Source organism: Protopterus annectens, chromosome 2.part1 (assembly GCF_019279795.1).
Source record: "Protopterus annectens isolate FY-2018-M chromosome 2.part1, PAN1.0, whole genome shotgun sequence".
In the NCBI taxonomy this organism is placed as follows: domain Eukaryota; kingdom Metazoa; phylum Chordata; order Ceratodontiformes; family Protopteridae; genus Protopterus; species Protopterus annectens.
The window spans coordinates 799,421,283-799,443,358 of NC_056729.1; the positions used below are offsets into that span (position 1 = coordinate 799,421,283).

General features: G+C 37.0%; 1 protein-coding gene across 1 annotated transcript in view; it reads left to right on the top strand.

Annotated features, from left to right (window-relative positions):
• SGCZ (sarcoglycan zeta) overlaps nt 1-22,076 on the top strand; it is a 3,417,736-nt gene that overhangs the window by 2,102,142 nt on the left and 1,293,518 nt on the right. Inside the window, exon 5 of the mRNA XM_044062501.1 lies at nt 8,135-8,236. Within this exon, the coding sequence (XP_043918436.1) occupies nt 8,135-8,236 (102 nt within the window). The remainder of the gene's footprint in view (nt 1-8,134; nt 8,237-22,076) is intronic.

A 22,076-nucleotide genomic window follows, 5' to 3' on the forward strand; every position in this document is an offset into this window, starting at 1 on the left:
CCCTACGGAACAAAATGATTTTGAACACCTATAAACTTGTGTCAAGCATTAAGTATAATCATTCACTTCTATTTTTCAAATATTGGGATGGTATACAAGGAGAAATTTCTATGGAGTCTAAGTGCTAAGCAATTAATAATACCCTGAATTTAACCCCCTTCAAAAACCTAATTTACACTCAGCTTATGATAAACAACAATTCGTATTATACCCCAGCAGTCTTACTGAAATTCGGATACAATAAAAACCTAACCTGTCCGTTCTGTTCCCTCCCACATGTAGATATACTTCACATCTTTTGGAGCTGTAAGAATATTTACAAACGTTGGTGTTCTCTCAGAACTCATTTGGAAAAAATGGGATACGAAAAAAACACATTCTCTTGGCAAACTATGATTTTAAATATTATTCCTAAATCTCTTAAGGGTATTCATCGCCACATCTGTGTTACAGCCTGTGCCCTTCTCAAATATTTTATAGCCAAGAACTGGGTCAATCCCTTAACAATAGCTTGGGAAAACTTTACATCAATGGCAATCAAATATATATCTGCACATAAGTTATGCAATAATAACAAAAAGAAAAAAGAATATTTTCAGAATTACTGGTGTAGACTTTTTGACCTAATCCAAACTAAATAATATTCCAAAATGTAGGTCTCTAACACTACATTCCAGGAAAACCTCCATCAGTATAATTTCTGGCCCTATAACCATTAGTCATTGCTACCATCACACGGTAACTTTTGATTTTACAAAATATTTTGTTATATCATTTTGTTATCCTCTGGCGTCCATGGTGTAAATATGTTGTAAATATGGTATAAATAGAAGTACATGGTGTAAATAGTTGTTTTTTTATGGTTATACCCTCCTTACCGCTTCTCTTTCTTCTTAAGACAGTCATATATTCTTCCTTCCAAGCCACTTTCCATTTGTATCCCTAGACTTTGACTGTAATAGGTTACTGGGCGTCATTACTGCTTATATTGGTCTCTAAGATGTAAGCTTCCCTGTAAGATAACTGTTGTGTTCTAAATGCATAGTTTTTGCACTAACTGTTACATATATAGCTATACTTTACTGCTTCCTGAAATGACTTACAGTTTTTCCTTTGTATGTTTGAAAAGTTTGAAAAATTCAATAAAAATATATTTGAAAAAAAAAAGAACTTTAAATAAATATGCCCATTTAACAGAATCAAAAGCTTTGTCTAAGTCTAAACGTATGTTTGATAGTTCTTTTTTTTCTTATTAGCTATATCAATCAGTGAGAAAAGCCTAACATTATCTTAAACTTTTCTATTCAAAATAAAGCCTGTTTGATCCTCATGAATTAAGTACAGCATCATTTTATTAAGCCTTTTCACAAGGACAGACATGAAGATTTTATAATCAAAAATTTAAAAGGGAGATGGGATGATAAGAGCATAATTTAGGGTCTTTATCATATTTCAGAATGGGAGATATCATAGCATATTTCCAAGAGGAAATGTTGAGTTATTTCTAATTTCTTCATAAGCTTTCAATAATATTCAGAGATGATTCCATCTAATCCAGGTGCTTTATTACTTTTTAAATATTTAGTTTGCTCTTTTAATTCTTTAAAGGAAATTGGTGTATCTAATTTATCATCTTCTTCTTTAGTAAACTTATTTATTATATTTTCTCTCAGAAAATTATCGGTTGCATCGTTACTACCTGAACAAGGCCTACAATTATTAATTACTTCATAGTGCTTCCTAAAGGTCTCCATGTCATTTAAATCAGTTAGACTTTTAATATTATTTCCATCTTTATAAGTAATTTCTTTAATATGACAAATGTTATTTAATCTTTTCAATCTAATAGCTAATCTGTGTAAATTCTTAGGATTAATAGAATAAGATAGCAGCTTAAGGTTTTCCAGATTTATTGAAACATTATGATTTAATATTTCTACATATTTTTTATTTAATATAAACCAAACGTTGATAGTAAGTGAGAGAGCACAGCAGATCAATAAACCAGGATTCCTTGCTGAATATAAAGACTTTAATCCACAAATCTAGTAACGACAACCATATGATGCTGCAGCTGATGAGCGCTTTCACTCAAAAAATGAGTTTCTTCAGATCAAAGTGCTGCTACCCATGATGCCCATATATATACAAATACAACAACAATCAATTGACTGTCAATTAATAATTAAAATTATATACCACATAATAAAACCATTAAAACTCATGCATTTTTTAAAACATACTACTATAGATGAACTCATATAGTTTATACAAAGTGATTAAATAATCATAAAAGGCTATGTTTAAAACTTCTAAAATATCAATCCTTTCTGTATATATACCAACGTATATGACAGTTGAAGCATAACATATCAATTAATCAAAATGTCAGCATCTAAACACCAGTGTTATGGTTTCTATATAGAGTACTTAAAACATATTACCCTATACTATTTGTGCTTAATGTTTATATTCCTTCTCTTCTTCAGAGCTGGTTTTATTGAAGCTCTCTCATTTAAGCCAGACCCCCTGTCAGCCCTCAGTCTCGTAATCCACTTACTTTCCCTATCTTCTGTGTGGTTCCTTATGTCACCACCTCTAATACAAGGTTTAATCATTTCTAAAACCCTGAAAAGGAAAGTATGTGTATTCCCTAACTCTACTACGTGTTTGGCCAGTGCATTCCTTGTATTCCCTTTTCTCATATGGTATACATGTTCACGTATCCTATCCTTCAGCTGTCGATTTGTTTTCCCCACATAGAACGCATTGCATAACTGGCAGACTGCCAGATATACAATGTTCATGCTGTTATAGGGTAATATGTTTTAAGCACTCTATATAGAAACCATAACACTGGTGTTTAGATGCTGACATTTTGATTAATTGATATGTTATGCTTCAACTGTCATATACGTTGGTATATATACAGAAAGGATTGATATTTTAGAAGTTTTAAACGTAGCCTTTCATGATTATTTAATCACTTTGTATAAATTATATGAGTTCAACTATATAACTACATAGCTTTTCATGATTATTTAATCACTTTGTATAAACTATATGAATTCATCTATAGTAGTATGTTTTAACAAATGCTTGAGTTTTAATGGTTTTATTATGTTATATAATTTTAATTATTAATTGACAGTCAATTGATTGTTGTTGTATTTGTATATATATGGGCATCATGGGTAGCAGCATTTTGATCTGAAGAAACTCATTTTGTGAGTGAAAGCGCTCATCAGCTGCAGCATCATATGGTTGTCGTTACTAGATTTGTGGATTAAAGTCTTTATATTCAGCAAGGAATCCTGGTTTATTGATCTGCTGTGCTCTCTCACTTACTATCAACGTTTGGTTTATATTATTTCATATATTTTAAGTGTTTGGGAGCATTTCATCCAACCAAGGCTCATCTTGTTATCATTGCCACTTTTTCTATATTTTTTATTTAAGTTTTCCAATTCAGATTTCAAACCTGTATCATCGTTTTTTGAGTTCAGTTTTTGAAGTGTTAATTCTGTTCTGTAGATATATCAGTTCATTATTCCATTCCTTTCTCTTATTGAAATATCAACTTTTAATTCTTCCATATAAGTATGCTTTCAATGAGTCCCGTAAAATGGCATCAGAAGTTCAACTATTATTAAACTTCAGGAAAAGGTTAAATTCATTTAAAAACAGTCTCTAAACCCATTAATTTTGACAATGTAAGCTGGTATTTAATGTTAAAATTGAAGACAATGGCATTATGATCAGATAAAGGACATGAGACTGTCGAAACGTCATCAACTTTGAGCATAATCTGTCAAAGTAAAAACTTTATCAATAATTGTTTGAGTGCCAAATCTGTATGAATAATGAGTGTAAGGATGTTGGCACTTTTATATTATATATATATATATATATATATATATATATATATTTTATATTTGAAGAATTCATGTAAAAATGTAATTGTTTTGCCGCAGCTGATAAAATAAACATCTTATCATTAGTAGTGTCTTTTGCAGAAATAATGCAATTAAGATCCCAGCCAATAAGATTTCACTCTTTGAATATAAAGATATGATATCTTAATATTTTCTTGCAACTTTAGATCAAATTCCAATATACATTTAGAAATGTGTAATATTGTTTATTTATTTCCATTACCACTATACGCAGCATTTCATTTTTTATCTGAGTATGTAAAAATTACCGTAGACATTGTGAATGTTTTTTTTTTTTATCCACAATAAGATAGTAGTGTCTCTTCTCTTTGAGTTAAAATGGGAATTCATTAGTATTGATTAATCTTTAAATAAAACTCTGTCTAGGTCTTTATTCATTATATGCATTTCTTGCAAAAAAGCTATATGTATTTTATTCAAACTTAAATATGTAACTAAACTTCTTCTTTTTATTGGATTGTTAAGACCATTGTTATTTAATGGAATGCACTTAAAGGTAGACATTCCTAAAATTATATTCAGATACAAGAAGTTCTGTTATGGACAAGAAAAACAATTCAAACATCAACAGTATTAAAAAATAAATATTTACATATCTTCCTAGCATGGAATAACATATTCCTGGTTTGACAAAGGAATTCCTTAAAACACCCTCAATCATCTCTAAATCTCTAAGAAACCACTACCTTAAGTTTCTACCTCAAAAAGGTGATGACAAAAAATATAATGAAATTAAATAAACAGCCTTTCTCTTTAAAACTCTTATCTGTTCTAATCATCAGTAATTTTATTATTAAGACTCAGTTTCCAATAATTAAATGACTAAATGATGACCACATTTGTAACAAAAGTAGTGAGAAGGTTATGAGCTGGGCAAAAGAAGCAAAGGATCAAAAGAACAAATTTAGAGTAACAGCACGCATCCTTTATGAATAGGGAAACACCACCGCCTTTGGAGCTTTGGTCCAGGTTCTGGGTCTGAAAGGTGTGGAATGAGTTATAACCTGGTATTGCAGGGGTGCTTTTTGCTGCCTTGAACCAGATCTCTGTTACAGTACCAATATCGATATTCTCCATTTTAAGGAGTGCTTTGAGCAAGGGCATTTTGAGATTTTAAACTTCTAGCATTAAGCAGCATGACCCTCAGATCACATTTGTTTCTAGCTGTTACAGTGGTAAATTGGTCTTTGGAACACCACCTAAAAAAGGCACTATAGGGGTGGCAAGAGCCTTGGCCAGTATCTGGAAGCCCAGGGGTGACAGATGCAGGCCATTTCTGGCAAAGCATCGAGGTCTGTCAATCATGTCATGCCAGGCAGACAGATACTGGATCCCCTTAAAAAGACACTGGAAACTTAGCCAATTGTTGAAATCAAACATTTTCTGCTTGTACTGTGGTATCATTCTGGGTTATGGTATGATGCTGCTCAGGGCTAGGGTCATACCCTCCTGGGTTACATAATCCGAGAGCTCCTCCATGTCTCTTGTCATGTAGTCCAGGGAGGTATGGCTCAGGTTATTCACACCCACATGTGCAATGACAGAGTCATATTTGTACCTGTTGTTGAGGGACTTGAGCGCATGCGTTATGTGGTGGATCCTGGCACTTGACATGCAGCTGAGTGTTACTTTCTCCTTATTCAACCTACTGAGTGGGACATCAGTGTGCCTCACTATCGAGTCATCTATGACTAGTGTGCTGGGCATGTTATTTTTCCTTAGTTGCTTTAGTTGAGTGGCACACTGTTTAGGAAAGTTATGTGTCTCATGATTAGTGTTGTGTTGTGGTGGTCGAGTGTGATTCTGCCTTGGAGATCTCTGCTGTTTGGGTAGATTTTTATTGAGAGCCTCGGCGAAAGTGGGTGTGTGGTTTGTGTTTTTATGTGAAGGCAGTGCTGGTGTGTGTTCTGGAGGGCTATGTGTTCCATGTGGTTTGGTGCAAGTGTTGACCTTCTCCTCTTGACCAGCTATTAAGGTTTTGGCTGGAGAGTGCATGGCTTCCAGTTTGGGTATATAAGTGCTCTCTCACAAATCTGAGTGCTGGGAGGAAGAGGAGAGTGTTGTCAGTGTACATGAGGAAGTTGCTACATTGTCTCAGGCTGCCCATGTTGATTAGGTTAATAGGAGAAAGCACAGGGAACTAACCCTTAGACATGCCTGGAGGGGGGCATTAATAATAAGTACTGGAGCTATTTCCTTGTAGAACATTTAGTGCTGGTAGCACTTTTGTGTGCTACAATAATTGCTACAAGAAGTCTGGTATGGTAAAGTGCTAGACTAATAAGTTAGTAAAAGTGCAGGAGAGGAGAGAACTAGCAGATCTAAGGGAAACATTGAAGAACAGACTTTGGCACCTCTCAGAAGCTTACAATCAGTCATGGATACAGCAAATCTGTATCTGGACTAGACTAGTTCCAGGAAAGGCGGGAAAAGCACAAATGCAGGCTTTTAGACCAGAAAGTTGAAAGAGAAGGAAAAAACGGCACAAATAGCCAATAAAGTAGAATTTCTGGAACAGAAACCACTCTGCTTGTGGTAGATAAGCTACCTAGTGCTTACCACTCCCATTGGCAAGCTAGAAGGCTTCCCTCTGACACAGAAAGGCTTGGGGGAGTCATAATTGCCAATTCTCAAACCCATGATGCTGTCAACTAGAGTCAGAGCAATGTACCACTGTGCCAAATCAACTGTTTTCCCATTAATTTTAATTGGAGCATTGACCAGGCAGTTCTAAGCACCAGTTCTTCATCCTGAGTAGATAGAAGTTTAACAATTATAGATCTTGTAGCCTAAGATTTGTTATTTGACAAGGAAACATTGACGAGAATGATGAGCTCTCTCTATGGAGATGTTCTGTTTCATAGCAAATCCCTGTTAACAAAATCTAAAATATTGATGTATACTTGCATAAAACATACACAATGAACCAATAGCACTTCCTTAAATGAAAATTGTCATCAGGATTAAAGCTTCTTAAAGGTTTTAGAAAATATTTAATCACCTGGTTGATTTCTATTTATATTGTTTGATTGTATCTATTTATTTATTTTGTTAGTTATTTAATTATTGATTAAATTAGTTCCTGCTTTGCTAAAATGTGAAAACAAATGTGCTTTGGGAATAAACCAGTTTGTCCAGGGTCATCTTTGGTAAGGGTTGCAGAGAGTTAAATGGGTGGCAGGAGAAAGTTTGTTGGGGAAAGAGGGTTATGTTTAAGGAATAGAGATAGGTTTGATTAGATGTTGAGGAAGCAAGGGGTTAATTTGTTAAGGGAACTTTAGAGGAAGTGAGTTAGATATGGGGGGCTTATGTAATTTATAGGAGAGTAACTGGGAAGAGGAATCATATTTTGGCATGATCTTGTATGGATGCTGCTTATTCAGGCAGGTTGAGCAGTGTATGCTGCCCTGATGTAGGTTACATGGCTTTTACATGTTGTGATTACAAGGTTATTCACATTAAAAGTAACATTTGAAATGAAGTACTAAAGTTATGTTGGAGGTTAATAAAGGTTGTTAAATGTCATTTGGTGTATTGTGCATTATTGAAGGGGACCGGGACAAATGGTATTTAACTGTACAATTATGAAACACACAAGGAACAAGATTAAATTTTGGAATGTATTACAACTGAAAGTGATTGAACCTACTTTTATATTTTTGTCATAAACATTTATAGGTTCTGTTATAAGCGCATACACTATTTATTTGAACAGAATAGATAATATGCTTTTGATGGTGATGAATCCAGCTGCTAACTTTCTCGCTGTTTTGATATTACTGTTGTTTGCAACTCATTAGTTTCTATAGTATGTTAAAACCTATTTCACTAAAATAAACAGCTGTTTGTGTGTATGTGTGCGTGCGCGCGCGCGCGTGTGTGTGTGTGTGTGTGTGTGTGTGTGTGTGTGTGTGTGTGTGTGTGTGTGTGAGTGTGTGTGTGTGTGTCTGTGTGTGTGTGTGTGTGTGTGTATGTGTGAGCATGTGCGTGTGTGTGTGTATGTGTGTATGTGTGAATGTGTGTGTATGTGTGAGCATTTGTGTGTGAGTGCGTGCGCGTGTGTGTGCGTGCATGTGTTTGTTTATATGTCCTCATGTGCCCTCTTTTGTGGTTGTGCTTATATATCTTTTTTAAATGCCTTCAGTGATATAATAACTTGACATGTTTTCTGTATTTAGGACGGCATGGGGAACCTTAGAGTTACAAAGAAAGGAATACGACTAGAAGGTGTGTCAGAGTTTCTCCTTCCACTGTATGTGAAAGAGATACACTCACAAAAGGTATGCTATATTATTACTATTATATGGCCTATATGATACTTTTAGTAAGTGATCTTGAATGTGTTCTGTAAATGTAATGAAGATATTGATAGTTTTCTGCCAAGAGTATACAACAACATGCCACACACACTAAATTGTTTGTTGTTTCTTTAGCTTTATTTAATAAGGTACAAAATTTGTGTTAACATTATTACACAGTAATGAAGCCTATCTGGATTCTGTGGTATTCATTCCACATATTGTGCATTATGATTCTTTAGCTAAAACAATTCTTCTTTGTTAGCTTTGTTCCCATGTGTCTTATTCTAATAAAATGCAGTGATTTTACATGTCCTACATATTTTGTCAGTCTCTTATCAATATTGCTGAAAAAATAATAGGTCATGTTTCTATAGCATTCTCAAAACAGATAAAGTTTTCAAAACTGTTACTGACAGAGCTGAACAAGTGGACAGATTCAGAGGAGTTGTTGCAAACTGTATGCCTTACGTAAACTTTACGGTAACAATTTCCAATTCAGAAACATTTTTTCCATGGTGCTGCAACATGAAGACATGCAACACCGCAGTTGCCTGTTTCTGTAGCCTATTGCAAATGCTAATGAGGCATTCCAGGGGAGCAGTTTATGTTAATTAGCCATGTAATGTTGCCCACAAAGGTCTGCAGTAAGTCATTTACTCAGCTGACCATTCAGGGATTCACTTATATGTGTAAGAAACATTGGCTGCCCATGTTAATGAACTCTGAAAAAAGCTTGTGTTTACCCACTGCAGTAGAGGTAACTGCTTGGGAGAAGACATGTTAATGGTGCTTATTTTGTAGGGACACCCCCTGATGTTTTTCAAAGTTTTGTTCCATTCTTTCTAAAACTGGAAATTATTTTGAGAATTTACAGGATAACAGTGTCAACATTTCAAATATATACCTAATTTAGGGCCTTTTTATTAGTTATTTTTATTCTGTTCCAAACTTTGTTGCTAAAAATTGAGAGCATGGTTTAGAGGACTGCAAGTGCTGGTGTGTGTGTGTCTGTGTGTGTGTGGGGAGGGGGGGGGCTGCATGTGTGTGTGCATGTAGATGTATGAGTGATATGTGTAAAGGTGTGTTTGCCTGGGAGGTTGTAGTAGGGGAATTAGTTTGGGGACAACTAGGGTAGGTGTATGTGTGTGTTTGTGTGTATGTGTGTGAACTGGAGAGTGTGTCTGTGATTGCGATCAGGTGAAGATTGTTTTGTGAGAGTGTGCATGAGTATGTGTGTGTATTGGAGGGTAGTTGTACTTCAAGATATTTGTTTATATTGTGGTTTAAAGGCACTTAAAAATGAAAAAAGCAAAGATTTGCACTTTGGAAGATAAGAGGTTGGGGGTGCAATAGACTCTGGGAATAAATATTTAAAGTAACCCTTAAAGGCATGTAAAAATGAACAGAACAAAGTTTTTCAGCTCAGAAGACATAGGTGAGGGGAACACTAGACAACAGGAATAATCTAAATAGTGTACCTTAATGGCACATACAATTATTTGAATCCTGTACCTGCAGAACACTCACACATGGCTTAGTTCTGTGCACTTTCAACAGACTGCTTGACCACTCTTAAAATATTACCTAAGTCTTTATGTAAAGAAAAAAAAATACAAATTCAGTATGGCAGAAAAAAAAAATTGAGACCTCTTTCTTGCTACAGAAAGCAGAATCATTAACCCACTTCAGTAATTGTTCAGTTACTGTAGTAGGGCATTTTTAACATAATATGAATTATGAAACTAATGTGTGGCTTTATTCACAGATTACAACAGTTTACGAGCTATGAGGGGCAGAGGCAATAGCAGAAGCTGTCTGTAAACAGACAGCTGAGGCAGATGAGGTGTGTCCATATGAGGAAGACTTCAGGACAAAGCTGTAGGACCACTAGATAACACCAAGGAAAATTTTTTTATGCATTACATAGACTCAGGTGGACAGCAGGTCTTGCATTTGCTGAATAGTAAGAAGAATACAACTCTGTCTGGCATTATTGATTGACTGTAAAGATATGTGATCTTCAAGGGGCAGGGAAAAATAAGAGGATATATTACTGATATTCTGTCTTTTCCATGACAGGTAAAAGGTATGTCAGGATGTGTGTGAGACTACATTTATGCATGTGTCTGACTGACTGTCTGTCTGCCTCCATGCTTGTGCATATCATGGAATATGTGCATGTGTGTGTTGCAAAGTAAATGTGGGAGGTGTCCTTGCAAAGACAGTGCATGGGTAGCCAGTGTTCACTAGTGCAGGAAAGTGCTGATTTGCACTCGTGGTAGTTAAGGACAATTCCATCATATGCAAAGTAACTGGAAATGATGTCAAAGTAGCCAATTATGATGTTTTTCCTCACTGAATCTAATGTATCTATGAATGACAAATTTTCTACAAAGTAGACAATAGCATGTTGTGGAAGCTCTTAGTGTCATCAGTGCAGTTCTTTTTAAATCCCTGGAAATGTATGCACATGCATTTTGGTATTATAATAATCAAAAACACAAAATAGTATTTGGGAGCTTTGGAGACAAGAACCATTACTGTGCTATAAAACAATGGAGTAGTAAAAAATATGCAGAAAGCAGCATAATAAAATCTCTACACATGCGCAGACTTTGCACTATATGGCAAATTATATTTATGCCATTACATACTTTGCTGCCTGTATGGATCTATAATTTTAGTAGTCCTTATAATATATATAGATTTCACAGTGCAAATAAATTCTTGTGTGTAGGGACAGCACTTCTGGTAACAAGGGCTGAGGCTTTAACAAAGTTAAAGTAAAATACACTGAAAACATGAGCAGATGCATTTATAATCTCATTAATCAAATAAGACTATATCTCTATCCTCTGGTTTCCTTCCAAGCATGAATATATGCATCCAACCCCCATGAATCACTTATCTTTCAGCTGAGCTTTTCTATCTTTGTTCAGGATTTTACTGGCTACTTTCTGGCAAATAAATTATGTGCAAGCCAGACACTGTTATTTGCATAAATTACAACCTGTGATGTTGTCAAATTTGATCAATTAACTATATGCTGGATATGCTTATGGAAATGAAAATGAGAACTTGGCGATCTTTTCATGTTAAAATGCATCTTGCCACACATCACCTTTATCTGTACAATTCTGCAAAAATGTTAAATAACCAATTTGGAACTGGATGAAAAAGTGCTTTGTCATTATAGATATACCTGTTGAAAGCATTTATTGCAATTTCTGAATGTGATCTAAGAAATTACTTTATCAGCTGCCTGCTAATCAAAAGTTAGAATTTTGCACTCAGACCGTACACTTTGAATCATTTGTTATCAATTCATAATCTTGTAAGTCAGTATGCCTTGACACCTGCTAGCACTTATGTTTGTTTTATTTGCATTGTATATCAGAGTAGCATATCTCATTAAAACCTGTGTGGTGGGGAATGTTGCACCTCTTACAGCCTACACACACATTTGTATTCCAGAGCATTTTCTGAAAAATCAACTTAAAAAAATAAGATAAGAAAGGCTTTTCTACAGTGGGATATCCTAGATTAACAGCCTTAGTGTCCTTTTATTAATAAAGCTTGCCTTTTATAATCCATCCTATTGTATGCTGATAAATCACTTAGTTAAAAAAGTTAAACAAGAAAGGTCTGATACCATAAGGAGCTATGAGTGTTTACTGGAAGCACACAAAAGGAGCAGTAGGCTTAAATGGGATATGTAGCTTTCATTTTTCATTGATAACATGTTTTTATGCTTCACTATAACTGACATCACATTGTGCAGTGGAATACAGGCCATCGTTCTGAGAATTCTTTTCTCTACTCATGATTAGATTATTATTTATTAGAGAATGGGCGACTTCTGGATTGCACCCTAACTGGAGAATGAACGGTCTCCAGCAGGGTGTTCATGTACAGGTAATGCCTGCTGAAAAATGAGTCCATCACTTCATGGCAGCATATTAAGCTGCAGTGGAGCAGGGACTGAAAGTAACCTAATGGCTGCCATTATTATACATTGGCTAAGCAGCACTTCTGCAGATGTAAAATTAAAACAAACCAAAAAAAAGGAAAATTGTGTGTTTGTTTATGTGTGTGTGTGTGTGTGTGTGTGTGTGTGTGTGTGTGTGTGTGTGTGTGTGTGTGTATGCATCCATGAAAGTGAGATTGATCACATTTTACATTTGGTAAGCAGTGCTTTTGCTGTTTAGTGAGAGTAAATTGAAAAAGAAAAGTATAATTAAAAAATATAGAAAGGTGTGTGTTATGTGTCTGCGTTTATTTTCCTGTCTGCATGTGTAAGTGTATGGGTACTTGCAGTGGTGAAAGCAAGTGTGTGTGTGTGTGTGTGTGTGTGTGTGTGTGTGTGTGTATGCATGCGAGGGAGACAGAAGCATCGATCAAGCAGTGGATGCAAGTTATTTAAAATTACGAGGCATGCATACCTCTCATCCTCTTAGACCATGAAATGCAGTTAAAGAGACATATTTTAAATATTGCTGTAATGCAATTAGAAAGTAGGTGTAATAACAGGATTTATATTAAATGTATTTTTTGAAGGCTATTAAAGCCTGAAACTCTAATATAATTCATTATTTAGTGACTTCAACTCCAATTAATTGCGACCAAAACCCAAATTTAATGAGGAAGTTATCAAAAAATGAGGCAAAAAATACGGACATTCTGAAAAAATCTATACAGTTGAGAGGTATGAGTACAAAACTTGTAACTGTTGGCATTATTAACTTTGTGAAATCTTGTCTTTTTAACTTTTGTGTGAATATGTGCGTGTGCGTGTGTGTGTGTGTGTGTGTGTGTATGTGTGTGTGTGTGTGTGTGTGTGTGTGTGTGTGTGTGTGTGTGTGTGTGTGTGTGTGTGTGTGTGTGTGTCTGTCAGAGACAAAGATAGTGTATGCAGACATTAAATACTTGACCAAACTTATATTTTGGATGTAAAGTACTTCCACCAACAGTTAACATACCACAGCAAGTCTGACACATTAGGTGGATGAACTGTTTTACATAAAAAAATATTAAATATATGAATGTACACACACACACACACACATATATATATATATATATATATATATATACATATATATATATATATATATATATATAAAATGTAAAAAATAAATAAACAAATACAAAACAATTTAAAAGAAGGCCCATTCTCTATGCACAATAATGCCATTCAGGTTGCGTATTATTGCAGAAATAATGTCCTTCCTGGGGTGTAGATGTTCTCTGCAGTGTAGATGTTCTCTGTCTGCAGTGTCGGGCCTCAGAACACTACTAGTTGGGTGTTAGCTCCACAATAACAAATACCATGTTGACACTATCGCTTGCTTAAAGACCAGTTATCTAGTGTTCACACAGTCTCTCGCTCTGTCTCACACACATACACACACACACACACACACACACACACACACACACACACACACACACACACAGGCATTGGTTTCTTTGCATAGATTTATTGATTTTGAGCAATTGTTTTGATTCACTGTTGCAGTTCTAATGAAAACAAGTGAACTATAAAATCTTCATTGAGATGTAATATGAACCAAAGATGTGGGAAAAGAACTGTGCCTATTTTAGATGACTCTATCCACAAACAAGTAAGCATACATATTTACACACACAACACACACACACTCACACACACACATATGCACACATGCTCATGCACACACACACACACACACACACACACACACACACACACACACACAAACATGCACACATGCTCACTCACACACACACACACACACACACACACACACACACACACGCACACGCACACGCACAAACACACTCACACATGGAAGCTACTGAAGTTTGTTCACTCCTTTATTTATTGATTTTGAGCAATTCTTTTGATTTGCTGTCGCAGTTCTAATGAAAACCAAAGTGAACTATAAAGTCTTCATTGAGATGTAATATGTACCAAAGATGTGGGAAAAGAACTGCGCCTTTTTTAGATAACTCTATTCATAAACAAGCAAGCATACATATTTACGCACACGCACACACACACGCACACACACACACACACACACACACACACACACACACACACACACACACACACACACACAGACATGCACACATGCTCATGCACACACACACACACACACACACACACACACACACACACACACACACACACACACACACACACACACAGACATGCATGCATGCTCATGCACAAACATACACAAAACTCATACATGGCACCTACTGAAGTTTGTTCACTCCTTTATGCATTTTTACTGTACTGGGATTCAAATATACCATTTTTTGAATATACTGTTTTGTGAAATCGGTGTTTAGTAAGCAACTAGTGCTCAGCAAGCCATATAAGATTACGGGTCTATGTCAGATGATCAACTTTTCAGAAACTAAAAAAAAAAAATCAACGAGACTATACGATCGACTTTCCGATAACTCAAACATCAAAAAAAAAATCTACCTTTTTAATGTTTTTACAGGGGGGCAAGCCCCACTGCACCTCCAGTTTGGGGGGCACCCCTAAAAATTATATATACCAACTCCAAGTTTGCACTACAGTGAGGAAAAGGGTACATTTTCTGATCCTTCCTGTACCACAATCTCCAATCAAAAGTTTTGAGTGTTCAAAAAGTCGATCATATGGTCTCAAGCATATGGAATTCGAGTTTTTGAAAACATGATCAACTGTCAGGGACCCAAGATTACATACAGATCATTTTCTGAATGTTGCAACTTCTGAAAGTCACACCTTAATAACTGAAAGTCAAACTAACATACAAATCACACTTTATAAAAGGATTGGTCCAATTACTATGGTCTGTGAGACAGCATGAGCAATTCCACAGTTGTGTTACAGACACCACTAGTGGTTAATATCTGCAATAAGCCATGCAGGTGATTGATCACATTTCCTTCCCTTGGTGGCCATTCAACATATAGATACATTCTTGGCTTTCAGTAAAATAGATGTACCTCTTGTCGACATCTTAATTGTCTATAAAAGGTCATAAAGTAGACCCACTAATTGATGGTGGCCTTTCACTCACTGTGCCTTTTGACTGGTAACTCATTGAGAGCATGCCCATAGCAGGCACTTATCTTTGCACATGAATATGTGAAAATAAATTCCAAAAGATTTTGTTGTACAAAATAAATAAATAAATAAATAAAAATATTTGAAATCCTATGTATAGCAGATACCTTTCTTGTGCTCCTTTGCCTTTATAGAGAAGAGAGTGCTGTTCACTCTCTCTCTCTCTCTATATATATATATATATATATATGCAAAAATATATATACATACATATGTGTATATATATATATATCTTTATCTATCTATATATACCTACAGACAGAGAGCGAGAGAGAGAGAGAGAGAGAGAGAGAGACATATGAAGACAGAAGCATTGCTGGTTCAACCAGCACCCCTGGGCCAGTGCTACGAACCATCTCCCCATCCCTCAGCTCTTCAAGTGAAAAGCAAAAAAAAAAAAAAAAAGCAGGTGTTCCTTTTATTGGTACACCAACCTCTCCCTCCTGCCCTAACCATTCATTTCCCATTTCAGTACACTGTCGTCAACCTTCAACATATTTATTAAATAGCAAAAAATTCAAGACACAAACAGTAGTACACAATAGAGATAAATCCAAGCCAAAACTTTAATAAAATAAAAGATACAGATAAGGGCTTTCACATATAGCTTCTTCAGATCTAATACCAGAATATAATGCATACTACTTGTAGTAGTGGCTCAGTAATACATCCACTCAAGTAAGAGTGCATTTTCAGGTTGCTAGATGCTATTAAAGCAACAGGTAATCACCAAAAATTCTAAGAACCAACATTTGATAATTATATGCCGAAGCTTAATTTTATATGTATACACATAAGTACAAAACCATTACAGCTAGAGTAGCAAACTGGTGGCAGGACAATGAGAGGGGATGTGTTCATTTTACACCTGAATATTGTCCTGTGAGCTGATTTTTGGTACTATGCAGGATGACCTATGATGCAATGGTGTGACTTTATTTTGATATGTAATAGCAGAAATTAGTTTTGATGTAAAAATCAAAGATAACATTACTGTCACCCAGTTTCATTCTATCTGCTGAACTGATAATGAACAGCAGCAGACTCTGAAAGTGCAACACGAGCGATGCAGCATTAGATTTTTCATCCTTCTCCATTAAGAGAATGCAGAATGCTTTTTCTTGACTTAGCAGGCAAGACAAGTTAGCTGACGCCTTTGAGGTCAAATATTTTCACAATATTTTAAAAACATAACATTTTATTCAGTCAGCCATTACAAACATATCTGGCTTATCTTTTTTTTCTAGTATCTGTATTATCTGTTCAAGTTTAGTATACTGTGGGTGAAGATTATGCTTGGCTTGTGATTTTAAACTTGATATGGTTTTATTGATCTTCTTTCTAATAAGCTGTCATATAACACAACAAAATAAAGACAAAGCAGTGTAGGAAGACTTGCACTTGTTTTCTTAAGATTTTATTATAAAAACTATCTTTGTAGAAATTGATGATAACATGCTTGCAGAGAGTTCTTAGTGATCCTTATTTTTCCACAACCAAGATCCATTGCTGTAATTAGCAGTAGGATGAACAAGTCATACTGTCATTAATGAAATTCAAATAGTGATAATATTTTCCGATATTAATTTATTTAATGCATAGACATCAATATTCACATGTGGAATTTGTTATAGCATATCACAAATAAAATACAGTATTTTTGTTTTTTTTACTTACCTGCCAAGCTTTTATATAATCTGGATAATGTCATCATGTATTAGTTCTCAATAACATGTTGCACCCTTACATAATGCATTAATAAAATAATCATTGCCAGTTTCATTGTTTAGTTATGTTATATTAATTTTTTTCAGGCACTCAGCAAGCTTATGAAAAAATTATTTTATTTGTTATTTGTGACCATCAGAGATTAGAGTTTAGATAAATATTTCAAACTGTTGTGAGAATCCTTTGAAAACTAATGTCACTTTATCATGCTGATTTCAGTTTATATCTGTTTATATCTCCTCTCCAGGTCATTACTTTCATTTACTGTTAGATTATGAACTGAAGTTATTAGATAGGAATCATTGATAATTGTATTGTCCGTATATATAGTGCTAGTGATCATGCCATGCCTGATGATCTGTTTGATATTTTTTTTTTAAAGTGGATTGCCATATACTCTTTGTTTAATTAGCATATTACATGAGATGAAAAAACATTTAATTAGGCATTTAAGCAATGCTCAAGATATTTTATTTTATGTGTATTTATTAGTATTTGCATGTATGTTTCTTTTTTTGCGATGGATGAGAAAGAAAATTTTTGGAGTGAGTTAGATGAAGTGGTGATGACTGTACCCAAGGGTGAGAGACTGGTGAATGGAGCAGACTTCAATGGGCATGTTGGTGAAGGGAACAGAGGGGATGAGGAAGTGATGGGTAGGTATGGTGGTAAGCAAAGGAATGCAGAAGGTCAGAGGGTAGTGGATTTTGCGAAAAGCATAGACTTGGCTGTGATGAATATGTATTTTAACAAGAGGGAGGAGCATATGAAGGAAGATGCACACAGGTGGATTATATCTTATGTAGAAGGGCCAATCTGAAGGAGATTGGAGACTGTAAAATGGTGACAGAGGAAACTGTAGTTAGGCAGCATGGGACGGAGGTTTGTAGGATCACATTGGTGATCAAGAAGAGGAGGATGAGTGTGACGGCAGCACCAAGGATCAAATGGTGGAATTTGAAAAAGGGTAATTGTGAGGTTATGTTCAGGGAAGAGTTAAGACAGGCACTGGGTGGCAGTGAAGAGTTACTGAATAGGTGGTAACTACAGCAGAGCTAGTAAGAGAGATGGCTAGAAAGGTGCTTGGTGTGACATCTGGAAAGAGGAAGGAGGACAAGGAGACCTGGTGGTGGAATGAAGAAGTACAGCAGAGTATACAGAGGAAGAAGTTGGTGAATAAGAAGTGGGATTGTCAAAGAGATGAAGAAAGTAGACAAGAGTATAAGGAGATGAGGTGCATGGCAAAGAGAGAGGTGGTGAAGGCTAAGGATAAGGCGTATGAAGAGTTGCATAAAAGGTTGGACACTAAGGAGGGAGAAAAGGACCTGTACCGATTGGCTAGACAGAGGGACCGAGCTAGTAAAGATGTGCAGCAGGTAAGGGTGATAAAAGATAATGAGGGAAATGTACTCACAAGCAAGGAGAGTGTGTTGAGCAGATGGAAAGAGTACTTTGAAGGGTTGATGAATCAAGAGAATGAGAGGGAAAGAAGGTTGGATGATGTGCGGATAGTGAATCATGAAGTGCAGTGGATTAGCCAGGAGGAAGTAAGGATAGCATGGCAAAGAGAGAGGTAGCGAAGGCTAAGGATAAGGCATATAGAGAGTTGTATGAGAGACTGGACACTAAAGAGGGAGAAAAGGACCTGTACCGATTGGCTAGACAGAGGGACAGAGCTGGGAAAGATGTGCAGCAGGTAAGGGTGATAAAGGACAGTGAGGGAAACATACTCACAAGTGAGGAGAGTGTGTTGAGTAGATGGAAAGAGTATTTTGAAGGGCTGATGAATGAAGAGAATGAGAGAGAGAGAAGGTTGGATGATGTGGGGATAGTGAATCAGGAAGTGAAGCAGATTAGTAAGTAGGAAGTAAGGACAGCTATGAAGAGGATGAAGAATGGAAAGGCTGTTGGCCCAGATGACATACCAGTGGAAGCATGGAGGTACTTAGGAGAAATGGCAGTGGAATTTTTAACAAGATTGTTTAATTAAATTTTGGAAAGTCAGAGGATGCCTGAGGAGTGGAGAAAAAGTGTTTTGGTACCTATCTTTAAGAATAAGGGTGATGTGCAGAGATGTAGTAACTACAGAGGGATTAAACTGATCAGTCACAGCATGAAGTTATTTGAAAGAGTAGTGGAAGCTAGGTTAAGAAGGGAGGTGATGATTAGTGATCAGCAGTATGGTTTCATGCCAGGAAAGAGCACTACAGATGCAATGTTTGCTCTGAGAGTGTTGATGGAGAAGTACAGAGAAGGTCAGAAGGAGTTGCATTGTGTCTTTGTGGATTTAGAGAAAGCATATGACAGGGTGCCTAGAGAGGAGTTGTGGTATTGTATGAGGAAGTCGGGAGTGTCAGAGAAGTATATAAGAGTGGTACAGGATATGTACAAGGGTAGTGTGACAGCGGTGAGGTCTGCGGTGGGAGTGACAGATGCATTTAAGGTGGAGGTGGGATTACATCAAGGATCAGCTCTGAGCCCTTTTTTATTTGCAATGGTGATGGACTGGTTGACAGACGAGATCAGACAGGAGTCCGCGTGGACTATGATGTTTGCAGATGACATTGTGATCTGTAGTGAGAGTAGGGAACAGGTGGAGGAGACCCTGTTCCCAGCACAAGAATCTGATAGTCTATTGGCCGTTTTGGGCCAATTTCTAGCTCTTTCAAGTCCCCCTGTATAAAACCCGCTTTGGTGCGGTTTTTGTGCTTGTTACTACTCAGCCAAGCTCCTCGTGGTCCTGCAGAGCGGTGCTAGCAGTAGAGAGGCTAAAAGAGTGACTGCTAACCTGATAAAAGTGTTTTCTTTTCCTGCTACTACATGGGTGACTGTCTGATCTAGCTAAACTGCAAGTATTTCTGCTTCTTGAACTGTTTTAAACTGTTTAAAGTTGTTTTTACACCTGCACTTTTAAAGTTTGTCCCGTTTGTTGCATTTACCTGTTGAGGCTACACACTCAAGTGTGCTAACCTGTGTTACATATTTATTGCATTTTCCTGCTGTTTGTTGCAAAAAAGAAAAAAAAACAAAAAAAAATCCTTGTTTCCTGTCTTTCCTGACCTAGAGTAGTCCAAATACAGGCTTTGCTGTATTCTGGACTTTTGGAAAGTTCCTGTGTTGCCCATTTCCTTTCTTGGATAAAGGGAGGCTTCTTTGTTCACCAGTGGCAGTGGGGAGCTTAGAGCAGCCTATCTATCCATGGAGTAGTGTTCCCAGCACAAGAATCTGGTAGTCTATTGGCTGTTTTCGGCCAGTTTCTAGCTCTTTCAAGTCCCCCTGTATAAAACCCGCTTTGGCGCGGCTTTGCGCGATTTTGCGCATAGCGCAGCATCAGCAGCTCCGCTTAATTGGGTTTAAACCATTCTCGGCTCCACAAAGTCTGCTCTTCACTTTTTCCCTTAGAACTGATCTAGTTCTCAAAATAAACACCCTATTCCTACTCTAAAGCCTGGCACTTGCTCACTAAAGCAATTATATAAGTCAGCACTAAATATTTAAAAGCACTACACCCTCACAAACTCCCCTTGAGTACCCTGTTCCCCATTGGCCCTTTTTTTCAACTATAAAGAAATTCCTAATACTATTCTAGCATGTCCAAAGGTCAGTTGTCAATCTCCTCTTTGGTCCAGCTGGTGAATCTGGGAATCTTGAGGCAATGTTACAACTGCCTCATCTACACAGACAACCCACTCCTCCTTCCGACAAATTCCAACACATGTGAGAGATGCAACCATATAGCCAAACTGGAGGCTAAGCTCTCTCAACTCAGTACTGGCGTAACCAGTCCGGAGGAGAAGGAAACCACACTTACTACAATTCCAGTCTCACATAGACCTACCATAACAGCAAACCAAACACATAAACACACAAAAACATACTTGGAGGCTCTAAATAAAAATCTGCCTAAGCAGCAGAGACCTCCAAAGCAGACACCCAAGCAACCGCTACCCCAAAACAAAACACATGCAACACATAGCTCACAAAGCCAGTGTGCCAAACAGTCACAGCCCTTAAGGCTAAACAACACACCTGATACACTTGTAATAGGTGACTCTATCGTCAGGCACACTGACATCCCGCTCACCAGGCTGAACAAGGAGAAGGTCACGGTGAGCTGCCTGTTGGGCGCTAGGATCCGCCACATAACACAAGCACTCAGGTCACTCCAAGGCAAGTACAAATATGACTCTGTCATATTCCATGCTGGTGTGAATGACCTGAGACGTACCTCCCTGGACTACATGAAAAGAGACATAGAGGAGCTCTTTGAGCATGTAGCCCAGGCCGGTATGACTCTGACCTTGAGTAGCATCTTACCCTCACCAAGAATGATGCCACAATATGAAGACAAGATGATCAATTTCAACAATTGGCTTAAGCATTGGTGTCATTCAAAGGGGATCCAATGCCTGTCAGCTGGGATGAAATGTTCGACAAGCCACGATACTTCACTAGGGACGGCTTGCACCTGTGCTTGCACCTGGGCTTTCGGATATTGGCAAAGGCTCTTGCCACCCCCATAGTGCCTTTTTTAGGCAAGGCTCAAAAGACAAACCCACCTCCATAGGTATCACAAGGGATAAGAAACTAAGAGTAATGCTACTCAACGCCAGAAATCTAAACCTCAAGATGCACGCACGCAAAACTCTCCTTAGCATGGAGAACATCGATATCTGTGCAGTAACAGAAACCTGGTTCAAGGCTCCCGAGAGCACCCCAGCACTACCAGGTTATACCTCATACCATGCTTTTCGGCCCCAAAACATGGACCAAACCACAAAAGGAGGGTAAGTATCAATATTCATCAAACATACCCACACCTCCAGGTTGGTGGCACAGCACGAAGTATCAGAGACTATCCATGTGCAACTAACAGTGGGTAAAACTGCCTTCCAGTTTACAGCCTGCTACAGACCACCCTCCCAAACCCAGGCACCCCACTCAGCCTTCCTGAGAACACTGGAAAATATGAAGGTCTCT